Source organism: Micromys minutus (assembly GCF_963924665.1).
Source record: "Micromys minutus genome assembly, chromosome: X".
Taxonomy (NCBI): domain Eukaryota; kingdom Metazoa; phylum Chordata; class Mammalia; order Rodentia; family Muridae; genus Micromys; species Micromys minutus.
Window position 1 is genome coordinate 127,031,038 of NC_137970.1, and position 27,288 is coordinate 127,058,325.

The 27,288-nt window shown below is 48.2% G+C and overlaps 1 protein-coding gene and 1 pseudogene across 3 annotated transcripts; one reads left to right on the plus strand and one right to left on the minus strand.

The window, feature by feature from the left end:
* Positions 1-7,865: 7,865 nt before the first annotated feature.
* LOC308415281 (ras-related protein Rab-11B-like) lies at positions 7,866-10,205 on the minus strand (annotated as a pseudogene). Its single transcript has 2 exons — positions 9,995-10,205; positions 7,866-8,619 (listed from the first exon to the last, which is right to left on the minus strand). The product of its transcript is annotated as a ras-related protein Rab-11B-like (transcript).
* A 2,076-nt stretch (positions 10,206-12,281) lies between these two features.
* On the plus strand, positions 12,282-25,164 carry PLXNA3 (plexin A3; the record flags this gene model as incomplete). Of its 2 annotated transcripts, none has more annotated exons than XM_080909669.1 (32): positions 12,282-12,878; positions 13,259-13,798; positions 14,247-14,429; positions 14,805-14,933; positions 15,004-15,104; positions 15,485-15,608; positions 15,692-15,848; positions 15,933-16,032; positions 16,302-16,416; positions 16,558-16,758; positions 17,047-17,143; positions 17,278-17,468; positions 17,554-17,699; positions 17,769-17,889; positions 17,997-18,133; positions 18,246-18,416; positions 18,680-18,773; positions 18,855-19,094; positions 19,185-19,328; positions 19,400-19,634; positions 19,725-19,867; positions 19,948-20,204; positions 20,327-20,393; positions 20,499-20,645; positions 20,726-20,885; positions 21,035-21,138; positions 21,324-21,420; positions 21,685-21,875; positions 22,131-22,300; positions 22,827-23,039; positions 23,212-23,362; positions 24,714-25,164. In XM_080909669.1, 32 exons carry the CDS (start codon positions 12,282-12,284, stop codon positions 24,807-24,809), a joined length of 5,619 nt encoding a protein of 1,872 aa, XP_080765795.1. In that variant the 3' UTR covers positions 24,810-25,164. The 2 variants fall into 2 exon arrangements, with proteins under 2 accessions (XP_080765795.1, XP_080765796.1); XM_080909670.1 differs by having other exon boundaries at positions 18,855-18,863.
* Positions 25,165-27,288: the final 2,124 nt, after the last annotated feature.

Consider the following 27,288-nt stretch of genomic DNA (forward strand, 5'->3'; position numbering starts at 1 on the left):
TGGCTCAGAGGTTGAAAGCACTGACTGTTCTTTCAGAGGTCCTGAGTTCAATTCCCAGCAACCACATGGTGGTTAACAACCATCTGTAATGAGATTGGACACCTTCTTCTGGTGTGCAGGCATATATGCAGGCAGAACACTGTACACAATAAATAAGTCTTTTTAAAAAAAGAGGCCAATTTTTTTTTTTTGTTTTGGTTTTTGAGAGGTTTTGTTTTGTTTATAAGATTTATTTATTTATGTGAGTATACTGTTGCTGTCTTCAGACACAGCAGAAGAGGGCATCAGATCCCATTACAGATGGTTGTGATCCACCACATGGTTGCTGGGAATTGAACTCAGGACCCCAGGAAGAGCAGTCAGTACTCTTAACCACTAAGCCATCTCTCCAGTCCCAAGACAGTATTTGTATGTACCTGTGGTTATCATGGTTCTCACTATGTGGACTAGGCTGGCCTCAGACTCACAAAAGGCCACCTGTCTCTGCCTGAGTGCTGAGATCAAATAAGACACATCAACATACCTGGCTAGAGAAGTCACATTCTTGTGACCAATGAAGACACAAAATGTGGTTCTATGATGGAACACAAGATCCCTTTGAAATGTTGGACTTATTATTTATATTCCTTGTTGTAGTAAAATACCTGACAGAAGAGACTTATACAAAGGGGGGGTGGGAGAAATGGCTCAGCACTTAGTATTAGCTGCTCTTCCAAAGGACTGGGGTTCTATTCCGATTATCCACATGGCAGCTCTGTAGCTCTAGTTCAGGGGAGTAGACAGACATCTTCATATACATGTAGGCAAAAACACCAATGCACATAATTTTTTTAAAGAAAGGAAGGGTTTATTTGGCTCACAGTTTGGTGGTGCAGTCCATTATGGCGAAAAAAGCATGGTGGCAGGAGCTTGAGATGGTCACATTGCATCTACAGCCAGGAAGCAGGGAAAAGTGAAAGCTGGTATTCAGCTTAGTTGCTTTTATTTATTCTGGGACTATGGCCCATAGGATGCTGCTACCCATACCCGCAAAGAGGGTTTTCCTATCTCACTTGATCTTGTGAGTTTAGAATCTAGATTCTGACAACTTGACAACATTAACTATCAGAGAGGCCAAGCTGGAACAGTAGAACTAGAGGGGCCAGTTCCTCAGATCCCTGTGCAGTGTGGCCACTAGGGTTTAACTGCCTCTGCAATAACCTAATTCTTGGAGGCTGGTGCTGGTCTGAGGAGGTGTGACCGAATCTCAGAGGTCCTTGGGAGGTTCTTTGAGATAAATGTGGAGTTCAGAAGAGAACATAGGACTGCCGAAAGAGGTAGAGAAGCTGCCAGGAGATGTCATTCAATGTCCTGGAAACTCATGAGTTCACAAAGGAACAGGTGTAAGTGTGGAGTGTGTACAGAGGTAGTACAGAAAGAAGGGAGGCTATTGGTCTGCTTGCTTAGGTTTCAGTCCTGTGTTTCTGCTTTCTTTTCCATTTCTATTTCTTTTGTAGTACTGGAAGATAGCAAGTTACCTCGTTCATTTCCAGCAGCAGTGTTGTTCCCATAATGACCCCAACAAAGATTGAATTTGATCTACCCATTGATCCTCCATTCTGTCTCTCTATGCAAAGATAACAGCATATAAATATTTATCCTGCCTCTCACTTTTGTATACAAAGTGTAGATTGCCTACATTCTCCTCTTCCTTGGTTGCATGTGTCACTTGACACCTGAACAGATACATGTCTTTTTATATCATGGACACTTAGCCTTGTTTGTTTGTTTGTTATGCTGCATAGAGAATATTGAATGCTTCCTCCCAAGGTTTGTTCTATTTTGCAACCCTAACAGCAGTATAAGAGCACCAGATCCCCTCAGCTTTGCCTGCAGAGTGCCAAGTTCTGTACCTATTAGCTAAGCTCAGATGGAAGATACAAAGATATTGGCTCTCAAGTGTGATGTTTCTAAAAACTTACTGATTCTTTGTGAGTTTCACATCATGCACCCCACTTCCACTCATTTCCCTGTCCTATCATATCTACCCTCTGCCCTTACAACCTCCCCCTCAAAAGAAAAAAAAACAGAACAAAACAAAGCTTAGAAAAATATCTCCTCGTGGAAGCTCTGTTATGTCACAGTGCACCCCATAGTATAATCTTTTGTCTACACATACTCACTTGCAAATGTTCATTGCAATAAGCCATTGGTCTGGTTCAAGGTCTCTGGCTTCTGTCACATCATTAATATTAGATCTTCACAGGCACTCCTAGTTATCCTGTTGTTGCCCTGTGTTATTGAGATCTTACAGCTTTGGGTCAGCAGGACTGGCCCTTTCACAAATTGCAGCAGTTTACAGATGATGTAGATTTGGGTGTGGGCCAACTCAAAGTTCTGTATCTGGGCCTGAATGGTAACTGAGTTGGTCAGCATGCTAGTTCTACCAAATCCACACCACCAGGGTGAGTTCTCCAGAAATGTTCCAGCTAGGCCAGCCAATACCTCCATTAGCTGGAGGCAGGGCCTGCTCTCCTGCTTTTATGCCCCTGAGCTATTTCACTTGCCCCCACACCTCCAGAGCAAGTTTTCCTGTGCTGCCCAGTTGAGATACCTGCCCATTCTCCTAAGTGCTGTAGCTGGTGAGGAGCTGGGCCAGTTTTACCTCACATACCCTTGGGCTGTCTCACCCTTGCCTTCACTATCAGGGCCAGCTTCATTGTATTGCCCTGTTGAAGTGCAGGACCTGCTCTCCCAAGTGTTGCAGCTGGTGAGGGGTGGAGACAGCTATATATACACGTATGTGTATATATATATGTATATATATATATGTATATATATATGTATGTGTACATATATATCTTTGAAGATTTGTTTATTTATTGGTTTGCTTGAGACAGTGTTTCTCTACATAGCCTTGTCTGTTCGTAGACCAGGCTGGCCTAGAACTCATTCATCTGTCTCTACCTCTCCAGTGTTTGGATTCAAGCTGTGTGCTACTATCTCCCAGAGAAGATTTATTTATTTTTATTTTATGTATATGAGTGTTTTGCCTGCATGTGTATTTGTGCAGAGACTGGAAGAGGGCAAAAGATCTCCTGAACTGGAGTTTATAAATGGTTATGAGAACAACATGCCTGCTGGGAACTGAACCCAGGTCCTCTGGAAGTGGATCAAATGTTCTTAATTTCTAAGCTATCTGTCCAGATACTGTTTGTTTTTAAATGAGGGCTTATGTTACCCAGACTGGCCCTGAAGTCATCTATGTAGCTGAGAATGGTCTTCAATTCCTGATCCTCTGTCCTCTACCTTCCTAGTGTGGAGACTATATGTACCCCCATGCCAAGCTTGGGTGATCATTTTGTTTGTTATGTTATACATCCGTGTTTGAGTGTGTATGTGTGTGGGTGTGAATATTGTCATAGTGTGTATGTAGGTCAGAGGACAGCTTGCAGGACTCAGTTTTTTCTATATGGGAGTTGTAAGAATCAAACTCAGGTCCTCAGACTTAGCAGCAAGTGCCTTGACCTATTGATCCATTGAAATATCTTGTCAGCATCTCCAAAAATTGTTTTAGATTTATTTGTTTTCTATGTATGAGGGGTTTTTCTGCATGTAGTTAGGTGTTCGTGGAGGCCAGAATAGGGTGTTAACTAGAGGTAAAATGGTTTTGAGTTGCCATTCAGTTGTTCAGAAACAAATTTAGGTTCTCTGCAATAAAAATAAGTGTCCTAAACCAATGAGTCATTTTTCTAGCCCTCCATGTTTAAAAAAATCCAGAATCTAGGTACTTTCCATATATAAGGAAAAATAGTCTTTGTACCATCTAATATAAGCATATAAACATTTTCCTGGTTTTTTGTGTACCTTAGGTTGTTGTTCTTCACCTTATTCATTGAAGCAGTGTCTGCAATTGAACTTAGTACTCAACTGGTATGGCTAGTCTAGCTAGCCAGCTTGTTCTGGGGAACTCCTTCCTATCTCTGCTTTCTGAGTGCTGAAATTATAATTTCTCCTATAGGAGAACCACACACATGCAGCATTTATATGTGTGCTGGGGTTCTGAATTCTGTTCCTCTTGCTTATATAGCAAGTCTTTTATTCACTGAGCCAACCCCTCAACCCAGAAAACTTAAGAAACAAAATTTTCCTGGTTGTCCTTTTGATCTCATGGTTTCTACATTAGAAAGATCTTCTGCAGCCCCTTAGTCCTGTGAAGGCTCAATGACCCAGCATAGAGGAATGCTAGGGTGCTGAGGTGGGAGGGGGTGTGTGGGTGGGTGAGAGAGCATCCTCATAGAAGCAGGAGGCATGGGGAAGCAATAGGGGGTTTAACTGGGAAGGGAGATGACATTTGAAATTTAAATAAATGAAATAACCAATAAAAGAAAAAAGAAAAAGAAAGATCTTCTGTAATTCAATATTGTAAAGGAAATGATTGACATACTAATAATTGCCCAAGATTAACCCCTGCAGACTCACCTTCTCTTTCTCTGCCTCCTCTATGAACCTAGGTGTAATACAATTTGCAAGTACTCTACAGTTCACCCCAAGCATATTTATTGTATATCTCTGCCCCCTTGGATTTCAGAAGTTTGTTTCTGGTTTCTTGTTTGTTTTTGAGACAGGGTCTTGCTATGTAGGTGTCCTAGATTCTAGGTTTGAGCCACCATGCCTGGCTTTATTTCAGGTTGAAAAGTGAACTAAATGTATATAGGGTGAAAATCCACGCACATGGCAGCTTACAATTGTCTGCAACTCCAGTCCCAAGGGATATGATGATGACCTTTGGTCTCCAAGAGCAGCAGCCTTGTATGTGGAACACATATAGAAATACAGAAAAAGCAATCATATACATAAATATTTTTTAAAAGATTTATTTATTATATATAAGTACACTGTAGTTATCTTCAGACACACCAGAAGAGGGCATCAGATCCCATTACAGATGGTTGTGAGCCACCATGTGGTTGCTGGGAATTGAACTCAGGACCTCTGGAAGAGCAGTCAGTGCTCTTAACTGCCGAGTCATTTCTCCAGCCCTAAATAAATAAATCTTAAAATTAAAAAAAAAGAAACAACACTTTGAGACTTTCCATCCCTGGTAGAGCAGGTTTGTAATCCCAGCTAATCAAAGGTTGAGTCAGGAAGACCAAGAGTTTAAACCCTTGGTGGACTACAGCGTGAGTTGAAAGCTATCCTGCTCAGCCACCAGAAACAATGACTTAACCAAATTCTTAAGAAAATGGCTGCATCTAGAGAAGATCATCCTGAGTGAGATAACCCAGTCACAAAAGAACAGACATAATATGCAGTCACTGATAGTGGGATGCTAACCCCAGAGGCTTGCACTCCCCCAGAAACAACTCACAGACTGTATGAAGTCCAAGAAATAAAGAAAACAAAAAATATACATATATTCACAAAACAAGAAGACTTTGACTATTTCCATGTTGTGTTTTGTTTTGCATGTACTTTACGCTTATTGCAACTAGTAGGTTTTCAATGCATACTGTCAAGCCCTTGAAAAAAATCAAGTACTGACTAAAAAACATATTCACATGGTTTTATGTAAAATTTATTTTAATGTCTGAAAAAACAGTACTGACAAAAATGTATAATTTTAAGCAAAAAATGTTTAAAATCTTTACATTTATCTTTGTTTTGCAAAATAAAGTCGTTTTAAAAAAAAAAAAGAAAGCTATCCTGGACAAGTACTAAGACACTGTCTTAAAAAATTAAAAACAGCCAAGTGTGACAATGAGCACTTTTAATCCCAGCAGTCAGGCAGCACAGGTAGGTAGAACTCTATGAATTTGAGGGTAGGCTGGTCTACAGAGTTCCAGGACAGCTGGGGTTATATAGTAGGACCTGTTGCATTAAATATTAAAATAGCAATTCTCCAACCCTTGCTATCGCCAACATTGTAGAGCCATATGGCATCTGCGGGGTATTTTCATCTCAGTTAGCAGACTCAATTTCCATCCCAGTCTGCGGCCGGCTATTCTCTAGTTCCAGTGAATATTTGGGATAAAAAAAACCCAAGTAAATAAGTACATCCATCTATATATACATAGGATAGAGAGATTGCTCAGTGCATAAAGCATTTCTGTGCAAGTGTGAGGATTGGAGTTTGAATCCCCAGAATCCACATAAAGCCTGTGAAGTCTGACAGCCCATCTAGAGTCCTAGTGCAAAGATGGGCTACCCGGGGCAGGTTAGTTAGCAAAAGAGCTAAACTGGCAAATTCTCTGTTCTCATAAGAAACTGCCCCAATACATAAGGTGGAACATGATTAGGGGGCTCTGGTCCCCACATTTGTGTGCCCCTACCCATGAACAACATACATATGCACATGCATGCCTATCACATGCACATGCTATCTCCATCAAAGGGCTGAAAAATCTAACTCAGTAGTAGAGCTTTTGCCTAGTACGTCCAAAGCTTTAGGTTCACAATAGAGAAACTAAAAAAGACAAAACAAAACAAAAAAATCAAGACATTTGGAACTTGTCATTTACTGCTGTAATCCCAATTACTCTTGAGGCTGAGGAAAGATCACATGTTTAAGGCCACTCTGGGATACAGAGTGAGTTTAAGACCAACCAGGGCAACTTATCCAGACTCTGTCTTAATGTAAAAACTGAAAAGAGGATCCAGGAGTGATATTAAATACCTCTAAGAACTTGGAAGGCAGGGGCAGGAAGATTATTGAGAGTTTTAAGACAACCTAGAGTATTGGTCTATATTCCAGTGAGCAACATAGCTACATAGAAAGTGTCTCAAAAATCCTAAAAGAGGGTTTGGGGAGATGGTTCAGCAGGTAAGAACCTTTGCTCTACAAGCATAAGGAAATGAATTTGAATTCTCAGCACACATGTAAAAAGTCAAGCATAAGCATACATGTATCCACAAACAAAGACAAGTGACAATAAGTCTAAGAGCAAAAAAAGAAGACATCAAGTGTTCTGCTCTGGCTTCCATGCATATGTACAAGGATACAGATGCTTTCCACACTCACATACTCACATGAAATCAAAAGAAGTGTAATCCCAATTTTTGTAAGGTGGTAGAGATAGGAAGTGTAGGAATTCAAGAACAGCCTGAGCTATATGATCATGTCTATAAACAAACAACACATAGAAGTGTTTCTAGTAATGTCTTAGGGTTTTACTGCTGTGAACAGACACCACAACCAAGGCAACTCTTTTTTTTTTTCTGTACAGAAGTGGCTCATACATTTTAGTAATGGGCAACAGTGCAAGATCTACAGGGAGAATAAGAGTTCAAGAGCTGGGGTTTGGCATGAATTTTGCAAAGTGTGTAAAGAATCTGTGTTTCTCTGCCAAAACAAAAACCAAAGGCTGTAAGAGCAGTTGTATATACAAAACACGGAGATATTGCTTCACTTGCAGACAGGTTCCCGACCAGACAAGGAGACAGACAAGAGTAGTGGGGATGGGCAGAGGAGAGCGCTGCGTGCAGAGGAGGAGGGAGAGGGGTCAAGGGTGTCTTCTCCCAGCATAAATCTACAGGCAGGAGCAGGAGTGTGCACACCTGGGAATGCCAGAGGCCATGCTGGTGCTGGCTATGGTGGTTTAAGTAGGAGGCAGAGCCCAGAATGTCATCTGCTCAGCCTCTGATGCCTGGCTCTTCGGGTATCAGCTCAGAGAGGGTTTGGGTGGGGATGCAGGGCCAGCTAGGTCAACTGGCCAGAGAGGGAAGGAGGTGATGGCTCCCTGGAGTCTGACATGGAAAACAGGAGAAGCTGGTTCCTTCCACTCATCTTCTTCACCTTTGGCTGGCCCTGTCCACCCTACCAACTTCCCTACCCTGTCAAGATGCCCACAATATCCAAGAGCAGGCACATAAGCAAGGGGCTGAACTCCTGCTCTTCCTGGGCCATCGGGCTGGCAGGCGGAGCTCACTTGGAGGGTGGGAGCAGCCTGTCCTAGAGGGACAAGGGAGGGGCCGGGAGGACACTGGTGAGGGGCTGGCCAAGGACCGAGGACGTGCAGGCACGATGGGTAGAGGTGCAGGGCAGTCACAGGTTCTGGCAGCACTGCAGCTTATTGGGTTTCTGTCCATCTGTGGTGAGTGGCACACTGATGTGTACCACATTGTTGCCAGGGGACTCATCATGGCTGCACGGTCAGCGATTGGCTTCTGTGACATAATACCGTAGATTTCTGTGAGGATGTTCTTGAATGCTTCCTCTATATTGAAACCCAAGGCTGAGGTCACAAAAAAGACAAGTTGTCCTTTTCTGCAAAGGCACGGTCCTCGTCAGTGGGCACAGCCTGAAGATGGCAAAGGTCACTCTTGTTGCCCACCAGCATGATGACAATGCTGCTATCTGCATGATCCCGCAGCTCCTTCAGCCAGCGCTCCACATTCTCATATGTCAAGGGCTTGGCCTTGTCATATACCAGCAGTGCATCCATTGCACCATGGTAGAACCAGAGGTAATGGCACAGTAGCGCTCCTGGCCAGCAGTATCCCAGATCTGAGCCTTGATGGTCTTGCCATCCACCTGAATGCTGCGAGTGGCGAACTCCACTCCGGTGGTGCTCTTGTTCTCTGGGTTGAACTCGTTTCTGGTGAAGTGGTTGCTCAACAGCAGGTTGCTCTTACCTACACCTGAGTAATAAGCACCACTTTGGGTAGGTAATTAATTGTACTCATCATTCCAGGTCCCTATTGTCCTGGCGCTTCCGCCAAGGCAGCTCTTATAAGGACAACATTTAATTAGAACTGGCTTACAGGTTCAGAGGTTCAGTCCATTATCATTAAGGTGGGAAACATGACAGCATCCAGGCAGGCATGGTGCAGGAGGAGCTGAGAATTTCACCTCTTGGTCCAAAGACAGTTAGCAGAATACTGGCTTCCAGGCAGCTAGGACAAAGGTATTAAAGCCCACACCCACAGTGACACACCTATTTCAACAAAGCTACATCTCCTAATAGTGCCACTACCGGCCCAAGCATATAAAAACCATCACAAGTAATATTATGCAAACATCCCAAAGAAGAAAACAATTAAAAAATTTTGTCAGTTGATGAAAGAATAAATAAAATGAGGCTTACGCATGCAACAGGATATTATTTGGCTCCCAAAGTAAGTCTTGATTCATGGTACAGTTTCTTTTAGAAATGATGAAAATGTTCAGGAATTAGATAGCAGAGATGGTTGTATATTATATTGAAATGCCACTGAATTGTCTGTATACGTTAAATACACCACTTATATGAAAAGTTAATTATATCTCAATAAAGCTGTTTACAAGGAGTGGGAAGAGTCTAGAAAGATGGCTCAATGCTTAAGAGCACTGCTACTGCTCACAGATTTGAGTTCCTAGCACTCATATCCAGTGGCTCACAACTGCCTTTAATTCCAGCTCTATGATGTCTAATGCCCTCTTCTGGTCTTCTTGGTTACGTGTGTGTGTGTGTGTGTGTGTGTGTGTGTGTGTGTGTGTGTGTGTGTGTGTGCGCGCGCGCGCGTGCGCGCGCGCTCGCGGGCACACACACACACACACACACACACACACACACACACACAAAGAACAGGTGTACCTGTGGGAACTAATTGTAATTCCAGAACATGGGAAGATAAAGCTGGAAGATCACTGTAAATTCAAGGCCAGCCTGGGCTACAGTAGGAGGCACTATCTAAAAGCAACATGGAAAAATGCAGATGTGGTGGCACAAACCCATAACCATTCTAGTATTGGAAGGATGAAGCAGAAAGGGCGGTCAGTTCGAGCCCACTCTGTACTAAAGGGAAAAGAAAGAAAAAAAGAGAGAGAAAACAAAGCAATGGAATTAAATCCTACACTATGCAGATTCAAAATCACGGTGACTTGCTGAAGAAAGAACTAGGTGAAAATGGCTATAAGTTGCCGTATTCCAAGCTTTGTGGCGGGTATTTGAATGTCATTAGCCCACTAGCTTATGGACCATTGAGGAAAGAGCCCTGAGTTGGGGCGCAGTCTTTACGGTTCTGATAGGCCTGCCAAAGGAAAATCTTGCAACCATAGCAGGTGGCCCCCGGGCTCCTGGAGGCTCGAGCTCCAGGCCCAAGGGGGTGTGGCGCTGCCGCGCATGGATTCCAGGGTTGCTGAAGGCAGCAGGCGGGGAGCTGGGGGTTGTAGAGAGGCCCGCGCCTAGGACTCGGCCATTGAGCGAAAGGGGCTGTTTCTCAGGAAGGGATCCCCAGAGACCCATGGGAGGTTTGCTCTGTGCACTCGAGTCCTGGGCCCTAGGGACCAGCGGCCTCCCCACCCCCCATGCGCTCTGCCTCTTAGGTCCCCGGCCCACCCTCTCTGGGAGCCCCCTCCCGGTGTGGTGGTACGGTCCGGGTTTAAAAGGCACAGGCGGCCGCGGGCCAGCCCAGTGTGTGGGCGCGGCGGTTGCAGATTTTGCAGCTCGCTGGGCGAGGCTGCGGGGCCACGCGAGGGGGGCGGCTGTAGGGCACGGGGGGCACGTCCACGTGGCCACGGTGGACACCCTGAGTCAGCCGCGGTGGAGGGACAGGTAGGTAGGTGGTCGCCATCCTTAAAGCCCAGTAGTCGGCTGGATGGCAGAGGTTCAGACAGCCTGGGGGTCCAGATGGTTTCTGGGGGCAGGCCCTGTCCTTCCCTGCCTCTCAAGATCAGGCTCGCCAGGCTCTCTGTGTCCTGAGCGAGAGGAGGCAGCCAACTTGATTGTAGTCCCATTGGTTGATAGAACCCTTTTGTAGAGGAAGAGCAGCATCTCTTGAGCATTGCTGTAGCTTCTGCATCAACTAAGGTATCTGTGGGTCTGCCCGGGGTGCCCCCAATGGGGGCAGGACTGACTGGGTTCATTGCATAAAGAGGAGTATTGTGGAAGAGCAGGCTGTGGACCTGCATATCTGAATGGAGCTTTCCTCATCATCGTGCTCTTTGCTGGTAGGGCTGTAGCAGAGGGGCTGGGTGTGACTGTGATGCCTGAGGTTGCCACTTAGAGATGGGGGCTGGGGTGGGGTCTTGGGATGTAAATTACGACTTTCCAGGTCTCCTTCCCAACCTGTCCTGGCCAGTTCCTAAAATTTGGCTTTCTGCAGAGTGTAGAAGAGGTGAGAGTAGGATGCATTCGCTTTTCTCTTTTGCCTTCCTTTCTTCTCTGGTTATCGCATGAGGGGTCTGGGATGCAGACCCGACAAAAGAGCCCTAGAGAGCTGATCACTCTGAGCTGAAACTTGGCCCTTTCAAGCTGGAATTGCTCCATGTTCTAGCAAATGCTGGCTTTTTTTTCTCTTTGCTGTGCCCCCACCCCCATCCTGAGCCACCCCTCATCCTGAGTCCCTTCTGTGTCTCTTGGGAATTGGGCACTGAGAGGGTAGCACTGAGATCTACCCCATTGGTTACAGAGACACTGCTCTGCTATCTTTACAGCCTGAGGCTAGCTGGGTGTGGCCTGGGGGTGAAGTGCCAGCATTAGCCCTATTTGTTTAGGGGAGGGGTAGTGCTCCATATCCCTAAGGCTTCAACTGTATTTGAGTGTGCTGGTTTCTACAAAAGAGGGTTTTAAACCCCTCTGCCCATATTTCTCTCTGACTAACCTTTGGCTCTTCAGGGAGAACCACACAGGCCTGGCCTAGCAATTCTCTGCCTGTGTCTGAGCAAAGCTTGACTGATGTTTGTTTCAACGAGAGTCTTGGCTTTGTGTTGCAATAGAAAGGCCAGACAGCAGACTTCTGGATAGGCAGCCATGGCCCTCAAGGGGAGAAAGCACCTGGGGCCATGAGTTGGAGATGTAGTGGCACTGAAACCAGCTTCAGGCCTTAATTCTCCAGAGTTGTGCCCTAGGACTCCTGTTAGCAGTGCCGCTCACAGAGAAGCACCCCCAACCCCAACTTGGGATTGTTCTCTCCCTGCGTTTCCTGGTGTGTAATGTTAGGGTCCCAATTCTGGGAGAACCTCCCACCCCATCCTTTTAAGCTTCTGGCTCTGATGCCCCCTTGGGTGTGGCCCAGTTGAGACAAGGCCTCTTGGCTTCTTTTCAGTACAGGAGTGGAGTATGGTTGATGGCCTGCAAGCTTGCCTGTGCTTGTCACTCATTCATTTGCCCTATTAGAGGCCCCTCCCCTCTTTCAGCTTCAGTCACCATCTGGGGTCTATCATGTTGGATGAATTGCCCTGCCCCTCTATAGCACTGAATCTGGACTGCCAGGGTCACTGGGCCAGCAGGGCAGAAGGAGGGAGAGTAGCTTGGGCCTGGGGCATCTGACTCCCACTTGCTGTCTCTCCTCAGGCCTGTCCCTCGTTACAGCTGCTGGTCATGCCCACTGTCTGCCTTCTCCCATTGCTATTCTTCACCATAGGAGGGTGCCTGGGTAGCAGCAGGCCATTTCGTACCTTTGTGGTGACAGATACCACACTGACTCACCTGGCTGTGCACCGAGTGACTGGGGAGGTGTTTGTAGGTGCCGTGAACCGAGTTTTCAAGCTGGCTTCAAACCTAACTGAGCTACGGGTCCATGTCACAGGGCCCATTGAGGACAATGCTCGCTGCTACCCACCCCCTAGCATGCGTGTATGCTCCCACCGCCTAGTGCCTGTGGACAATGTGAACAAGCTGCTCCTCATAGACTATGCAGCTCATCGCTTGGTAGCTTGTGGCAGCATTTGGCAGGGCATCTGCCAGTTCCTGCGTCTGGATGACCTCTTCAAGTTGGGTGAGCCCCATCATCGCAAGGAACACTATCTGTCAGGTGCCCAGGAGCCTGATTCCATGGCTGGCGTCATTGTTGAACAGGGCCAGGGGCCTAGCAAGCTGTTTGTGGGCACCGCTGTTGATGGCAAGTCTGAGTACTTTCCCACCTTGAGTTCCCGTAAGCTCATCGACGATGAGGACAGTGGAGATATGTTTAGTCTGGTGGGTGAACCTGTTGGTTTTGTCTTCTTTCCCCTGTTTCTTATGACCCCAGGTCTTATTCACTCCTTTCTCTCAGTCCTGGTCCTGCTTCTTGGGGGGGGAACTTTGGTTTGAAAGAGAAATTTATGACTCTTCATTGTCACATAGATGTAGACCAGCTGCTGAGGACAGGAAAATGGGAAGAGTTTACCTGTGGAAAGTCTATCTACAGAGAGGCTAATTGCACTCTGTGGCGTGGATTCCAGTAATTGTCCAGGAGGGGCAGATGGGAGATCACAGGGGAAGCCTTTGGAAAACCACATTGTTGGAACATGGTTGGGAAGTCAAGGTTGGGTGGGGAGCAGGCCTTCATCCCACTCATACTTTGCTCTAATCTCCAGGTGTACCAGGATGAGTTTGTCTCTTCTCAGATCAAGATTCCTTCAGATACACTGTCCTTGTACCCTGCCTTTGACATCTACTACATATATGGTTTTGTCAGTGCCTCCTTCGTGTACTTCTTAACATTGCAGCTGGACACCCAGCAGACGCTGCTGGATACAGCAGGCGAGAAATTCTTCACATCCAAGATTGTGCGCATGTGTGCAGGGGACTCAGAGTTCTACTCTTATGTAGAGTTCCCTATTGGTTGCTCCTGGCGTGGCGTGGAGTACCGCTTGGTGCAAAGTGCCCATCTAGCCAAGCCAGGCCTGCTACTGGCGCAGGCTCTGGGTGTGCCAGCCGACGAGGATGTCCTCTTCACCATCTTCTCTCAGGGCCAGAAGAACCGAGCCAACCCACCTCGGCAGACCATCCTTTGCCTTTTCACCCTCAGCAGTATTAATGCTCACATCCGGCGCCGAATCCAATCATGCTACCGTGGGGAGGGCACGCTGGCCCTACCCTGGCTGCTGAATAAGGAGCTGCCCTGCATTAACACCGTGAGCCCTTTGCTTGCCCTGCTGTCCCTGTGCCAGATATGACAGCTCTGTGGCTTTCTGCCCTTCTGCTGAGTGGCTGTCTGTCCAGTAGGCTTGGCATGGTCATGGGAGTAGCAGCTTAGTTTTGATACCCGCTCTACCTTTCTTGAGAGCTTTACTCTCTTTTCTCTTTTTATGTTTTTGCTAGTTCATATTCTGCCATCTTCCTTTTCCTGCCTCTGTATTCATCCCATCTTTCTCCTTGTTCTCTCTCAAGTCTTGCAGGGCCAGGCTTCTCCTCCCCCGTGCTTTTCATCCCCAGTCCCATTTTCCCATGGGGTCCTAGGGGAAACAAACTGTCAAGCATGTCTGGAGGGCTGTGGCTTCCAGGTTCTGCTCCTTTACAGAATGTGAAATCTGATAGCATCTGTCTAGCTTGAACTCTCACTCACCCCTCCTGTGTCACCAGCCCATGCAGATCAATGGAAACTTCTGTGGGTTAGTGTTGAATCAACCATTGGGTGGCCTACACGTGATTGAGGGGCTACCCTTGCTGGCTGACAGCACTGATGGCATGGCCAGTGTGGCTGCCTATACCTACCACCAGCACTCTGTGGTTTTCATCGGTACACGGAGCGGTAATTTGAAGAAGGTTAGTCCTAGAACCTTTGTCTTATGTGATTGGGATTTCAAACTATAGGAAGAAGGGCTGAGGGACAGAGTGTACACACACGCCTGGATAGGATAGGATAAATTCCCAGGTTAGGTCCTAAGAACTAAGTTCTGTTCCTTTAGTGCCTTTACCAGCATTGTTTTGACTGAATTGAGGGCAGCATTTGCCTTAGTCAAAGGCTATGACTGTTGAAGCTATAAGCCTACAAACTGAGTACAGGCTCAGGGAGGCCATGACTGACCAGCTTGGCTGTAATCTAGAAAGTCCCTGACTGAAGAGCATGCTCTGGGTACAGGGAGCTATGGTAGCATGAAGCTGGCTTGTTATTTTTTGTGTACTGGTCTTGTGACTCAGGTGCGGGTTGATGGCTCTCAGGATGCCCAACTATATGAAACAGTCTCTGTGGTGCAGGGCAGCCCCATACTCCGAGACCTGCTTTTCAGCCCTGACCACCAACACATCTACCTCCTGAGTGAGAAGCAGGTGGGCCCGTGGTGGGTGGTGGTGGGTGGTTGGGCAAGGGTGGGCTATATGCTGATGTGGCTGTCCCCAGGTGAGCCAACTCCCGGTGGAGACCTGTGAGCAGTATCTGAGCTGTGCTGCATGCCTGGGCTCAGGGGACCCACACTGTGGTTGGTGTGTGCTACAGCACAGGTGAGGGAAGAGGGTGTGGGATGTGGGGCAGCAGTGGGTTCCCTGGGGCCATTATCTTGGGAGATAGAGGATTTAGGAGGGCCTTGTCAGCTGGACAGGAGCCAGCCACACTTGCTATACTTTCCTTCACCCACGTGCCCAGTTTTCCCCAGTCTTGAGCCTTCCCCTCCCTCCCTTCTCCTCCACTTTCTCCAGCTAATGAGCGGAACTTCTACCCTGAGTGACGTCCCTTGGATCTCAGGGGATGAGGCCAAGGTACACTGTTGCCTGGCAGTATGAGCTGGGTATGCTGTCCTCTGTCCCACCTCAGCCTCTTACTTCACCCCCATCTTGGTCCTCCTGGGACAATGCTTGGACTGCTTTTGCCTGTCCCCATGCAGGTGCTGCCGTGAAGGGGCCTGTCCAGGTGCCTCTGCCCCACATGGCTTTGCAGAAGAGGTGAATAAATGTATACAGGTGCGGGTCCGACCCAATAATGTGTCGGTGACATCCTCTGGGGTGCAGGTAAGTGACATAGAGGATACTTGGCCCTGTATATGCTTCATGAGGGAGGGTGCACCCTGCTCTGAGCCCTCTGCCTCCCCCAGCTGACAGTAGCCATGCGCAACGTGCCAGACCTCAGTGTGGGTGTAAGCTGTTCCTTTGAGGAGGTGACTGAAAGTGAGGCTATTCTGCTGCCCTCTGGAGAGCTACGATGCCCTTCACCATCCCTTCAGGAGCTCCAGACACTTACCAGAGGGCATGGTTAGTGGGATGGGGCAATCTGGGATGTTGTGGGGTAGGGCAGGATCTCAGACTAGTTCGTGATAGCCATCCGGCTTGCTGCAGGGGCCACTCATACTGTGCGGCTTCAGTTGCTCTCCATGGAGACTGGTGTGAGGTTTGCTGGGGTTGACTTTGTCTTCTACAACTGCAGTGCCCTCCAGTCGTGAGTACCTGGTTCAGAATCTGTCTCTAGCCCTGGGGTGCTAGGTGCTCTGAAAAGTATAAAACTTGCACTGTAACTTTCTCTAGGGCTTCAGGGGTGAGTTGTTGGGTCTTACTGCTGTTGTCACTTCTGATCAATCCTGATGTACACTATGCGGCTTGGGCAGGTTCTGCCTGCCTTCTTCATTTGTTCTCCAGTGTGTCTTGTGAGTGGGTGATACAGGTCAATATGACCTTCTCTGTTATTTCTGAAGCCACTTCTCCCTCTAGGTGTATGTCCTGTGTTGGCAGCCCTTACCCCTGCCACTGGTGTAAGTACCGTCATGTGTGTACCAGCCACCCACACGAGTGCTCCTTCCAGGAGGGCAGGGTCCACAGCCCTGAGGTGAGGTGGTTCAGTGCACTGTGCAAGAGGCTGGGCTTCTTGGGGACTGGCCTCCCACATTTTTTGTTTGATCTCCCATTTCCTTGGGCCTGGAGAAAGGTGGGTAGACCAGTATGCTTCTGACAGGTGTTCTCCTCCCAGGGCTGCCCAGAGATCCTGCCTCGAGGGGACCTCTTGATTCCTGTGGGTGTCATGCAGCCTCTAACTCTGAGGGCTAAGAACCTGCCACAGCCTCAATCAGGACAGAAGAATTATGAATGTGTGGTCCGTGTACAGGGGCGGCAGCATCGGGTACCTGCAGTGCGCTTTAACAGCAGTAGTGTGCAGTGCCAGAATGCCTCGGTGAGACCCAGAGTGCAGGGTCAGCCAGCCAGGAATAACTGGTTTTGTTTTTTTTGTTTGTTTGTTTGTTTTATTTTATTTTTGTAGTGGTGTGTGTGTGTGTGTGTGTGTGTGTGTGTGTGTGTGTGTATTTTGATTTGGTTGGTTTTGGTCTATGCCTAGCTTACTTATTCTGGAAGCCTCTAGTTGGCCCTGGCAGGCCCTTCTTAGTCTTTCTATGAGGGATTCCTCAAGTGCACAAGGATTTTGCTCATCTTATTTGTGCTAATGTGGTTCCATTTTTCTTAGTACTTCTATGAAGGTGATGAGTTTGGTGACACTGAACTGGACTTCTCTGTGGTCTGGGATGGAGATTTCCCCATTGATAAGCCTCCTAGCTTCCGAGGTGAGGGGTGACATGGGGCCAAGGAGTGTGGCTCCTGGGATAGGATTGGCAATGCTGGGGGCAAGTTTGGATGTCCTAGAGCCCCCTGCTTTTCTGCCATTGCCTGCTCCATCAATAGTCTCCTGTGTCTGCAGCCCTTCTTTACAAGTGCTGGGCTCAGCGGCCTAGTTGTGGCCTCTGCCTCAAGGCTGATCCCCGATTCAACTGTGGCTGGTGCATCTCGGAGCACAGGTGCCAACTGCGGGCTCACTGCCCAGCTCCCAAAAATAACTGGATGCACCCAAGCCAGAAGGGTGCCCGATGCAGCCATCCCCGAATCACCCAGGTTAGCTACACCTACAAATCCTACCTTCCTTGTTGGGCATGTGTAAGTCTGGCCTGATCTTCTTGTCTCTTATCATGTTCTTCAGATTCACCCACTCACAGGACCCAAGGAGGGCGGCACCCGGGTCACCATTGTGGGTGAGAATCTGGGCCTCACTTCCCGTGAGGTTGGCCTTCGAGTAGCTGGTGTACGTTGCAACTCCATTCCCACCGAATATGTCAGTGCTGAAAGGTGAGTGTGGCTATGTGAGCACCCTGTCCTTGTTTACCACAGCTGGTCCTGACCTTCTGTGACTCTTAGGATCGTATGTGAGATGGAGGAATCGCTGGTGCCCAGCCCACCACCTGGGCCTGCTGAACTCTGTGTAGGTGATTGTTCTGCTGACTTCCGTACGCAGTCCCAGCAACTCTACAGCTTTGTGGTGCGTGGTCTAATTGGTCCTTTCCCCTTCCCTATCTGGGGAAACATGGAGTGGCACCTTGGATGAGGCTGGCTTCTACCTTCTCTCAAGGGCTGCTTCTTCCCCAGACCCCAACATTTGACCGTGTGAGTCCTACTCGAGGCCCAGCTTCTGGGGGCACTCGGCTCACCATCTCTGGAACTTCTCTGGATGCCGGCAGCAGGGTCACGGTGATTATAAGAGATGGAGAGTGCCAGTTTGTGAGGTGGGCCTGAGCACAAGCTGTCTGGAGTTGAGCATTGTATGGAGGGCTGTGGGGGCAGGGTAGCACAAGGTGCCAGGGCATCTGCTTCAAGCCTACCTGCTTACCTGTGTAGGAGAGATGCCGAGGCAATCGTGTGTATCTCACCTGTCTCCACCCTGGGCCCCAGTCAGGCCCCTATCACCCTTGCCATCGACCATGCCAACATCTCCAGCACTGGAGTCATCTATACCTACACCCAGGACCCTACTGTCACACACCTTGAGCCCACCTGGAGCATCATCAAGTGAGACCCTGAGGAGAATTGGGTTGAGGACTGAGTTGGGGCTCTGAGAGTTTTGGGGCCTTACCTGTTACTGGTGCCTTTGGGCATCAAGTGATTCCTCTTTCCTGAACCCGCATTAGTAGGGGCCACAGAGTTGTCCTGTCCATGTAGAGCCTAGCACTTGCTGAGTGAACCAAGGTCAGAGGCTCCAAGCTCTCAGAAAAACCTTGGTAACTTCAGACAGGGTGGGGAAGGGAACCTGAGATCTTTACCCATCTGTGCAGTGGAAGCACCTCCATCACTGTGAGTGGAACTCATCTGCTGACAGTGCAAGAACCCCGTGTACGAGCCAAGTACCGTGGTATTGAGACAACTAATGTGAGTAGTGGGTTTCTACCCCTGTCCTACCCTTGCTACTTATGGCTTCATGCACTTAGGTGACTGCTGTTGTCTTCACAGACATGCCAGGTGATAAACGACACTGCAATGCTATGTAAGGCCCCTGGCATCTTCCTTGGGCATCCTCAGCCTCGGGCCCAAGGCGAGCACCCTGATGAGTTTGGCTTCTTGCTGGACCACGTGCAGGCAGCCCGCTCCCTCAACCGTTCCTCCTTCACCTACTACCCTGATCCCAGCTTTGAACCACTTGGGCCCTCTGGTGTGCTAGATGTCAAACCTGGTTCGCATGTTGTATTGAAGGTGCTGGGGATAAGGATAGGGAGTAGAAAGGAGGGGAAGAACAGAGAGCTGGAGTGCTTGACTGTTTATGTGTGGGTTTTCCATGGCTAGGGCAAGAACCTGATCCCTGCTGCAGCTGGCAGCTCCCGCCTCAACTACACAGTGTTGATTGGAGGACAACCATGTGCATTAACTGTCTCAGATACTCAACTTCTGTGTGATTCCCCCAGCCAGACAGGCCGGCAGCCTGTTATGGTGGGTATGGGCTCACCAGGGCAGCCTTGGCTGTGCATGGGAGTTGGTTCACCTCGAGCTTGCCCTTACAGGTGCTGGTGGGTGGCCTGGAGTTCTGGTTGGGCACCCTGCACATCACTGCTGATCGGGCACTGACCTTACCGGCTATGGTAGGGCTGGCAGCAGGGGGCGGGCTCTTGCTGCTGGCCATTACTGTTGTGCTGGTTGCCTACAAGAGAAAGACTCAGGATGCAGACCGTACACTTAAGCGGCTTCAGCTACAGATGGACAACCTGGAATCTCGTGTGGCCTTGGAGTGCAAGGAAGGTGCCTAAAGCAGGGGGTGTATCACAGTGTGTAAGAGCTGAGGGACTTACCTGTCTCTTGCTCAACTCACTCTACCCTATTCTTTCCCAGCTTTTGCTGAGCTGCAGACAGATATCAACGAACTGACAAACCACATGGATGGTGTGCAGATCCCTTTCTTGGACTACCGGACCTATGCTGTGCGCGTGCTTTTCCCTGGCATTGAGGCTCACCCAGTGCTCAAGGAACTGGATGTGAGCACCTCCCCCAAGCCTGTCCATGTTTTGTTTCCCTCAAAACCGCTACCTACTCTGAGACTCCCTGGTCCCCACAGACTCCCCCAAATGTGGAGAAGGCCCTGCGCCTATTTGGACAGTTGCTGCACAGCCGCACCTTCCTGCTCACCTTCATCCACACTTTGGAGGCCCAGAGCAGTTTCTCCATGCGTGACCGTGGTACTGTGGCCTCACTCACCATGGTGGCCCTGCAGAGCCGGCTTGACTATGCTACTGGGCTGCTCAAGCAACTGCTGGCTGACCTCATAGAGAAAAACCTTGAGAGCAAGAACCACCCAAAGCTGCTATTGCGCAGGTATTTAACTGTTTTGCCTGGCCTTTCCCCCAGCCAACTCTTCCATTTCCTGCTTGGACCCCTATCTCTGTTCAAGCCTCACCCTGGTCAGGCCAGGGCCTTAAGACTATCTCTTACCATAGGACAGAGTCAGTGGCTGAGAAGATGCTCACCAACTGGTTCACATTCCTGCTGCATAAGTTCCTGAAGGTGTGCTTGGGTGGGCTGGGCTGCAGGGGAGGAATGTCCAGGGGTGGGTACAATTGATTGATAGGCCAGACAGGCAGCCAGCTATGCTCCTGACTCTGGGTGTAGGAGTGCGCCGGGGAGCCACTCTTCCTGCTGTACTGCGCCATCAAGCAGCAGATGGAGAAAGGTCCCATCGATGCCATAACAGGGGAGGCCCGCTACTCCTTAAGTGAGGACAAGCTCATCCGGCAGCAGATCGACTATAAGACCCTGGTGAGCATGGGGCCATAAGAGCAGGAAATGAGGTGGAGGAGCCTTGCTTAGGAATCATGCTGAGGTTCCTTTACTCTCAGACTCTGCACTGTGTGTGCCCGGAGAGCGAGGGCAGTGCCCAGGTCCCTGTGAAGGTTCTTAACTGTGATAGCATCACCCAGGCCAAAGACAAGCTGTTGGATACTGTGTACAAGGGTATTCCATACTCTCAGCGCCCCAAAGCTGAGGACATGGACTTGGGTAAGGTCCCTCCCTTTTCTCCTAACTCCCACCTACCCAACCCCTCCCAGAGAGCTTTCATATTCTGTATCCGAGCTCTGTTCCTTAAAAGAAGTGTTTCTAAGTCCTTGTGGGGGTGAATGTCCCTAAGAGCTGACTATGGCCTGCAGAATGGCGCCAGGGCCGCATGGCCCGAATCATCCTCCAAGATGAGGACATTACTACAAAGATCGAGTGTGATTGGAAGAGGGTCAACTCACTGGCCCACTACCAGGTAAGGAACTTGGAGTCTATTCAACCCCAGGGACACCTAGGAGCAATGGCCAGGTCTCCTCTAAGCCCTTATTCCTATACTCAGGAGTGTTTCTCATAGGGCCTTGGTTGCCACTTACATGTATATAGTGAAGAGTCTGAATGAATGGTGGCCCCTTGGCTCCTTCTGTATCTTTGGACCTCCAGGTGACTGATGGTTCCTTAGTAGCACTGGTGCCCAAACAAGTGTCTGCCTATAACATGGCCAACTCGTTCACCTTCACCCGTTCACTTAGTCGCTATGGTAGGTATGGATATATTGTGGTGGCCTTTCCTGGTCCTATGCCCTCCAATTAAGGCTATATCTTAGGAATCCCCAAGTTTGGAAAGACCTTTGTTATTTTGGGTCCCTGAGTGGTCTTCAGTTTTGTAGAGCCTAATAGGGAGGGGTGGCAAGGATAGATGGGTCCCACAAAGGCCCCTGGGCTTTTGGAAGAGAATGGAGCAAGAGGGTGGGTAATGACCAAAGCTTGTAGGGCTTAAGGGTCATATCTGTCCTCTGCCCTAGAGAGCTTGCTCCGTGCCGCCAGCAGCCCGGATAGCCTCCGTTCCCGAGCACCTATGCTCACACCTGACCAAGAGGCAGGCACCAAGCTGTGGCATCTGGTGAAGAACCACGACCATGCTGATCACCGAGAGGGAGATCGTGGCAGCAAGATGGTCTCAGAAATATATCTGACAAGGCTGCTGGCCACCAAGGTGTGGGCCTGCCCTAGGCTCCCTTGTTATCTGCATAGACACTTTCAAGCACAGTCTTAGCCATGAGATGAGCTGGTCTTACCAGGCATGGGTCACTTTCTTAGGGCCTTTGTAGTAGGACCTATAGGCTTGAGGTCAAGCAAAGGTTCATTTTAGGAATGCTGGCCCTTCAGGGAAGTTCTTTACTAAGCTATTTTGCCCCGTCTGTGTGATTTGGGGAACTTCCTAATATGGTTCCTTTACTGTCACTTATAGGGCACGTTGCAGAAGTTTGTGGATGACTTGTTTGAAACTGTGTTCAGTACAGCCCACCGGGGCTCAGCCTTACCCTTGGCCATCAAGTACATGTTTGACTTCCTAGATGAACAGGCTGACCAGCGCCAGATCAGTGATCCTGATGTGCGCCACACCTGGAAAAGTAACTGGTACTTATTGGTTCCTAGCTGCTGCTGACTCTTCTGAGGGTGGTTGGGAGGAAGAGGCTAGTTACTTAGCTAAGCCGCCAGGCCAATGGATATAGATTAACTGGCATCTGATATAGCCTTCCATGCTGGAAGGTTGGAACAGTAGTATGGCCTGGAACTGAATATGAGTGTGTAGAAGGTAGGTGCTATTGGGTTGTGCAGATGGGAAGTGCTAGTCTAGCACTGGGATTGGCTATTTTTCTCTAGGGTCCTGTGCACTGTAGAGACACTGTTGGCTTGGCACAGGTGAAATCAGTGGATGTTTCAGGGGTGGAGGTTAAGGAGAGAAAGCCATCTATTCTTAGTTTTCATTGCCAGAGTCCAGCAGAAGGCTAAAGAAAAAGGCACTTACCCTAAATGTGTTTCTCCTGTTACTTCAGGACAAGACATGAACTGGCCAGACAGGAACAAGCTGTGAAGGAAGGCAATGGGGGAAAAGGGCACATAGGGCCATTAGGGAGTCTCAAGTGTATGTCCCTCTGTTCAGCTTGCCTCTGCGTTTCTGGGTGAATGTGATCAAGAACCCGCAATTTGTGTTTGACATCCACAAGAATAGCATCACAGATGCCTGCCTCTCTGTAGTAGCCCAGACCTTCATGGACTCCTGTTCTACATCAGAGCACCGCCTGGGCAAGGATTCACCTTCCAACAAGCTTCTCTATGCCAAGGATATTCCCAATTATAAGAGCTGGGTAGAGAGGTAGGCCCTGTGATACTGCTGTGTGTGCCTGGTGGCAGGCAGGAATTACCTAAACAGCCTGTCTGAGGCTGGCTAGATCCAAGAAAAAGCCCCAGAGGCTGGCCAAACACTGATGGTATGAGTTTTGGCTTTTGTGACATGTGCATGATTAACTCACCCAGGGTCTCTACAGGTACTACCGAGATATTGCAAAGATGGCCTCCATTAGTGACCAAGACATGGATGCCTACTTAGTAGAGCAGTCCCGCCTCCATGCCAATGACTTCAATGTCCTAAGTGCACTCAGCGAGCTCTACTTCTATGTCACCAAGTACCGTCAGGAGGTACGTTGATGCACCTCATGGACTCCCAGTTGCATGGCTCTGATGATGCAGTTAGGGGAAAAGGCAGGGAGATTGATGCGTTGAGAAGCACACAAGCATTTGAGCATGATGGGACACAGATCCCATCTTATGTCTTGTTTATAGTCCATCCCTTGCATAATGTGCAATAATTTCCTTAGATTCTGGGATTTAAGGAATACAGGAGAGAAACCACTAGCTGGAGTATAGAGGTCCCACTGGATAGAAGTTACAAGACTGGAAAATTAGAATGGATGTATTCCAAGCATTCATGTAAAAATATTGGATGTGGTGGCATTTGTCTATAATCTCAGCATGGGTGCTGGGGAGTAGGTGAGATAGGCAGATCCCCATAGCTCATTAGCCAGCCAGTCTAGCCAATCACTAAGTTCTATGTTCAATGAGAGATATCAAAATAAAAAGGTAGAGAAGCTGGAGAGATGGCTCAGCAGTTAAAAGAGCACTTGCTGTCTTCCAGAGGACCTAAGTTTGATTTCCAGCACTTACATAGCAGCTTATAGCCCTCTAGCTCCAGTTCCAAGGAATCTGGTCTCCTTCTGTGGCTTCTGTAGATACCAGACACACATATGATATACATACATACATTCAGACAGAATACCTACACACATTTTTAAAAGGGGGAGAATAATAAAAACACCAGGTATTGAACCTCTTGCCTCCACACACCTGTACACATACAAATACAGATGTGCATGGGAGATCAGGTACACTAAAGATAAAGCTCAAGACATGCATGGTGGTACACACCTTTAGTCCCAGCACTCAGGAAGCAAAGACAGGCAGATCTCTTACTCAAGGCTAGCTTGATCTACAAAGAAAATTCTAGGACAACCAGAGATACATAGTGAGATACTATATTTTTTAAAAAAGGAGCTTACCAAGAGATCAAGGGGCTGTAGAGGAGATCTGGCCAAGCACAGAATTCTGGGTGACTCACTAGTCAAAGAGGAAAGAGAGAACTAGGAGAGAGTGGGAGGGAACCTAGAAGTACCTAGTAGAGTCAGCCCCATATCCTAAGCCAGGATCAAGAAGGATGTAATGGCAGATTTGCCAAAGAGATGTTGGAGTTTGGGTTAGGAGGGAGTAAGAATGAATTTATAACATTAAGTATTGCCCACTCTTCAAAGAGGCTACACATGGGTCATGATAGAAGAGTTGGTGATGGTATTTGTAGTGAAGGGGAAGTGGACGGTTTTGTTGAGAGGTTAGAGGTTTGGAGTATGAGACTGGCCAGTGAGAGGGAAGAGCAAGGGCTTTGTACAGAAGTGGGGCCCTGCATTGGAGTTTGTTCCAATGGATCATCATCCCCTAGATCCTCACCTCGCTGGACCGAGATGCCTCTTGTCGGAAGCACAAGCTTCGACAGAAGCTGGAGCAGATCATCACCCTGGTATCCAGCAGCAGCTGAGTGGGGAGATGGTGAGGAGGGGGCTTCTCGCTTCCGAGCCATCCTCCCAGTCAGGGGAGTGTCTGGCTCTAGCCTGGGTCTCCAGGGATGAGACCCAGATCTGGTGTTGTTGGGGAGGTTACTAAGCCAAGATGCCCTATCACACCTGGGCCCCCTTCATTAGTGCCTTGCTTTGGGCCCTGCATGGGGAAGGAATGACAGGACCGAGCTCCCCCCACCAGCAGCAGCAATATCCCCACCCTCTTGCCCTGGTGTTCCCATGTCAGAAAAACCCTTGACCTCCTTGCTCTGACATCCTACCCACCTATTTATTAATGTAATCCCACCTTAATTTCCATATGTAAATATATATGCCCCATGGGATGTTACTAGCCTCACGGACCTTTCTTGGTTCATCCGGGTCCTGTTTCTTATTCTGGTTCCTTTGTGACATTGTGAGCCTTGGCTCAGCCTCTGGCATCTCACCTTTGCTGTGTCAGGCCCCACTTGTCCCCACAGATCCTCAGTACCAGCAGCATTCAAGGTTGATGTATCTTAAGCTGCCCTCAGATTGACCAGGTCAGGCCAGGCCAGGCCAATATCCCTCTTCAGATATCTCAGGAATCAGACCATATTTTCATGGGCCTGTTGTCTCTGCAAGAACTATAGCCAGGCTGTGATTGGGTCTGATATGGGTCTGATATGGGCCTGGGCCTCTGGAACATTCCTTGTGTCCCTACTGCCAAATTTTCTCAGTGTTGTAGGCACTTGCCCTGAACCCTCTCAGCCTCAGCTGCCCTATCACATGCCCATCCGTAAGGGCCAAGGTGGCAGTGCCTTACTGTTTTGTGTCTCTTGCTTCCTCTGAGGAATCTGGCCCTGTCTGATGGTCCCAGACCCCAAGTCCACTCTTTTTTTGTTGCATGAGTTTTTCTTCCTTGTTGTAAATTTTTCCTAATTAAATGTTGGGAAATAGGGTCAGTGCATGTCTTTGTCTTTGGAGAAAGTGAGTAGACCTGTTGGGCCATGGATGAACTAGATTCCCACTGTGGGGAAAAATGTAACTCAATAGGACTTCTAATGATTTGAGGAAGGCCATGGCCATGTACAGTCCATTAGGTAATCCTTGTGGCTCTAGCTTCAAGACTGAATAAATATGCTTCCTTCTTGCTTCTACTGTTTCCACTCAGATATGCCCATCTCCCTGCATCTACCCTGATCCTTTAGTCCATTATTAGTTGGAGACAAAGATATACTGTTAAGAAATAACGCACATGTTCCCATTGTGTTTAAAAAAATCTTCAGTGGGGGCTGGAGAGATCGCTTAGAGTTTAGGAGCACCCATTATTTTTCCATGGGACCCAGGTCAATTTCTAGCACCCACATAGTGGCTCACAATCATTTGTGACTTCAGTTCCAGAAAATCTGTTGTCCTCTTCTGGCTTTCTTAGGCACCAGGCATGCACATGGTACACAGACATATATGTGGACAAAACACCTATACATATAAAATAAAATGAAACTAATTTTAAAAACTCTCTTCAGTGGCTACAGTTGTACCCAAAGTTCTGAAGAACTCAGAAGACTATAATTACCATTGTACTGAACCTACCTACTTGTTAGAAGGTGCATATGTAGTAAAAAGGATAGCTTGGGATTGAGGAGAGAGCTCATTAGTCAAATGCTTTGACACACAAACTTGAGGACTTTGGACAGTCCACCTGTAATTACAGCACTTACAAGGCAGAGACAAGGGTATACTTGAATAAGCTGGTTAGCCATGCTAATCATATGCACGTGATTTGAGTTCAAATGAAAACCCCCACCTTATTGGATAAAGTGGTGATAAAAAAAATACTCTCAACATGAACCACAGGCTGACACACACACACACACACACACACACACACAAAACAGGTGTACCCATAGACACTGGAACAAGCATATACATACACATAAGACAAATCAAATAAAAATGACAGCTTGTTCCTAGTACTTGGGAGGTGGCAGCAGGAATTCAAGGAAAGCCTCAGATACATGCTAAGCTTCAGACCAGCATGTGCCACACGAGCCTCTGTCTCAAAAAACAAGTTGAAATCTACGGCCTGTGGGATTGTTTTTTGTGGGGAGGTACCTAGAGGTTAAATTTTTAATTTATTTTGCAGCTGTGGCTGTGTCATAAGATCTGTACAAGATCAATCCAATCAACAAGAGTGTTGAGCGGGAGAGGTTCTTGAGCTCCCACCTGTAACTGGGGAGCTATTAAGAGTGAGTAGTGGCCTGGAGAGATGGCTCAGTGGAGAGATAGCTCACAAACTTATACGCACTGACTGCTCTTCCAGAGGTCCTGAGTTCAATTCCCAGTAACTACACGGTAGCTCACAACCATCTGTAATGAGATCAGATGCCCTCTTCTGGTGTGTCTGAAGACAGCTACAGTGTACTCATACATAAAATAAATCTTTTTTAAAAAGGGCTGGAGAGATGGCTCAGTGGTTAA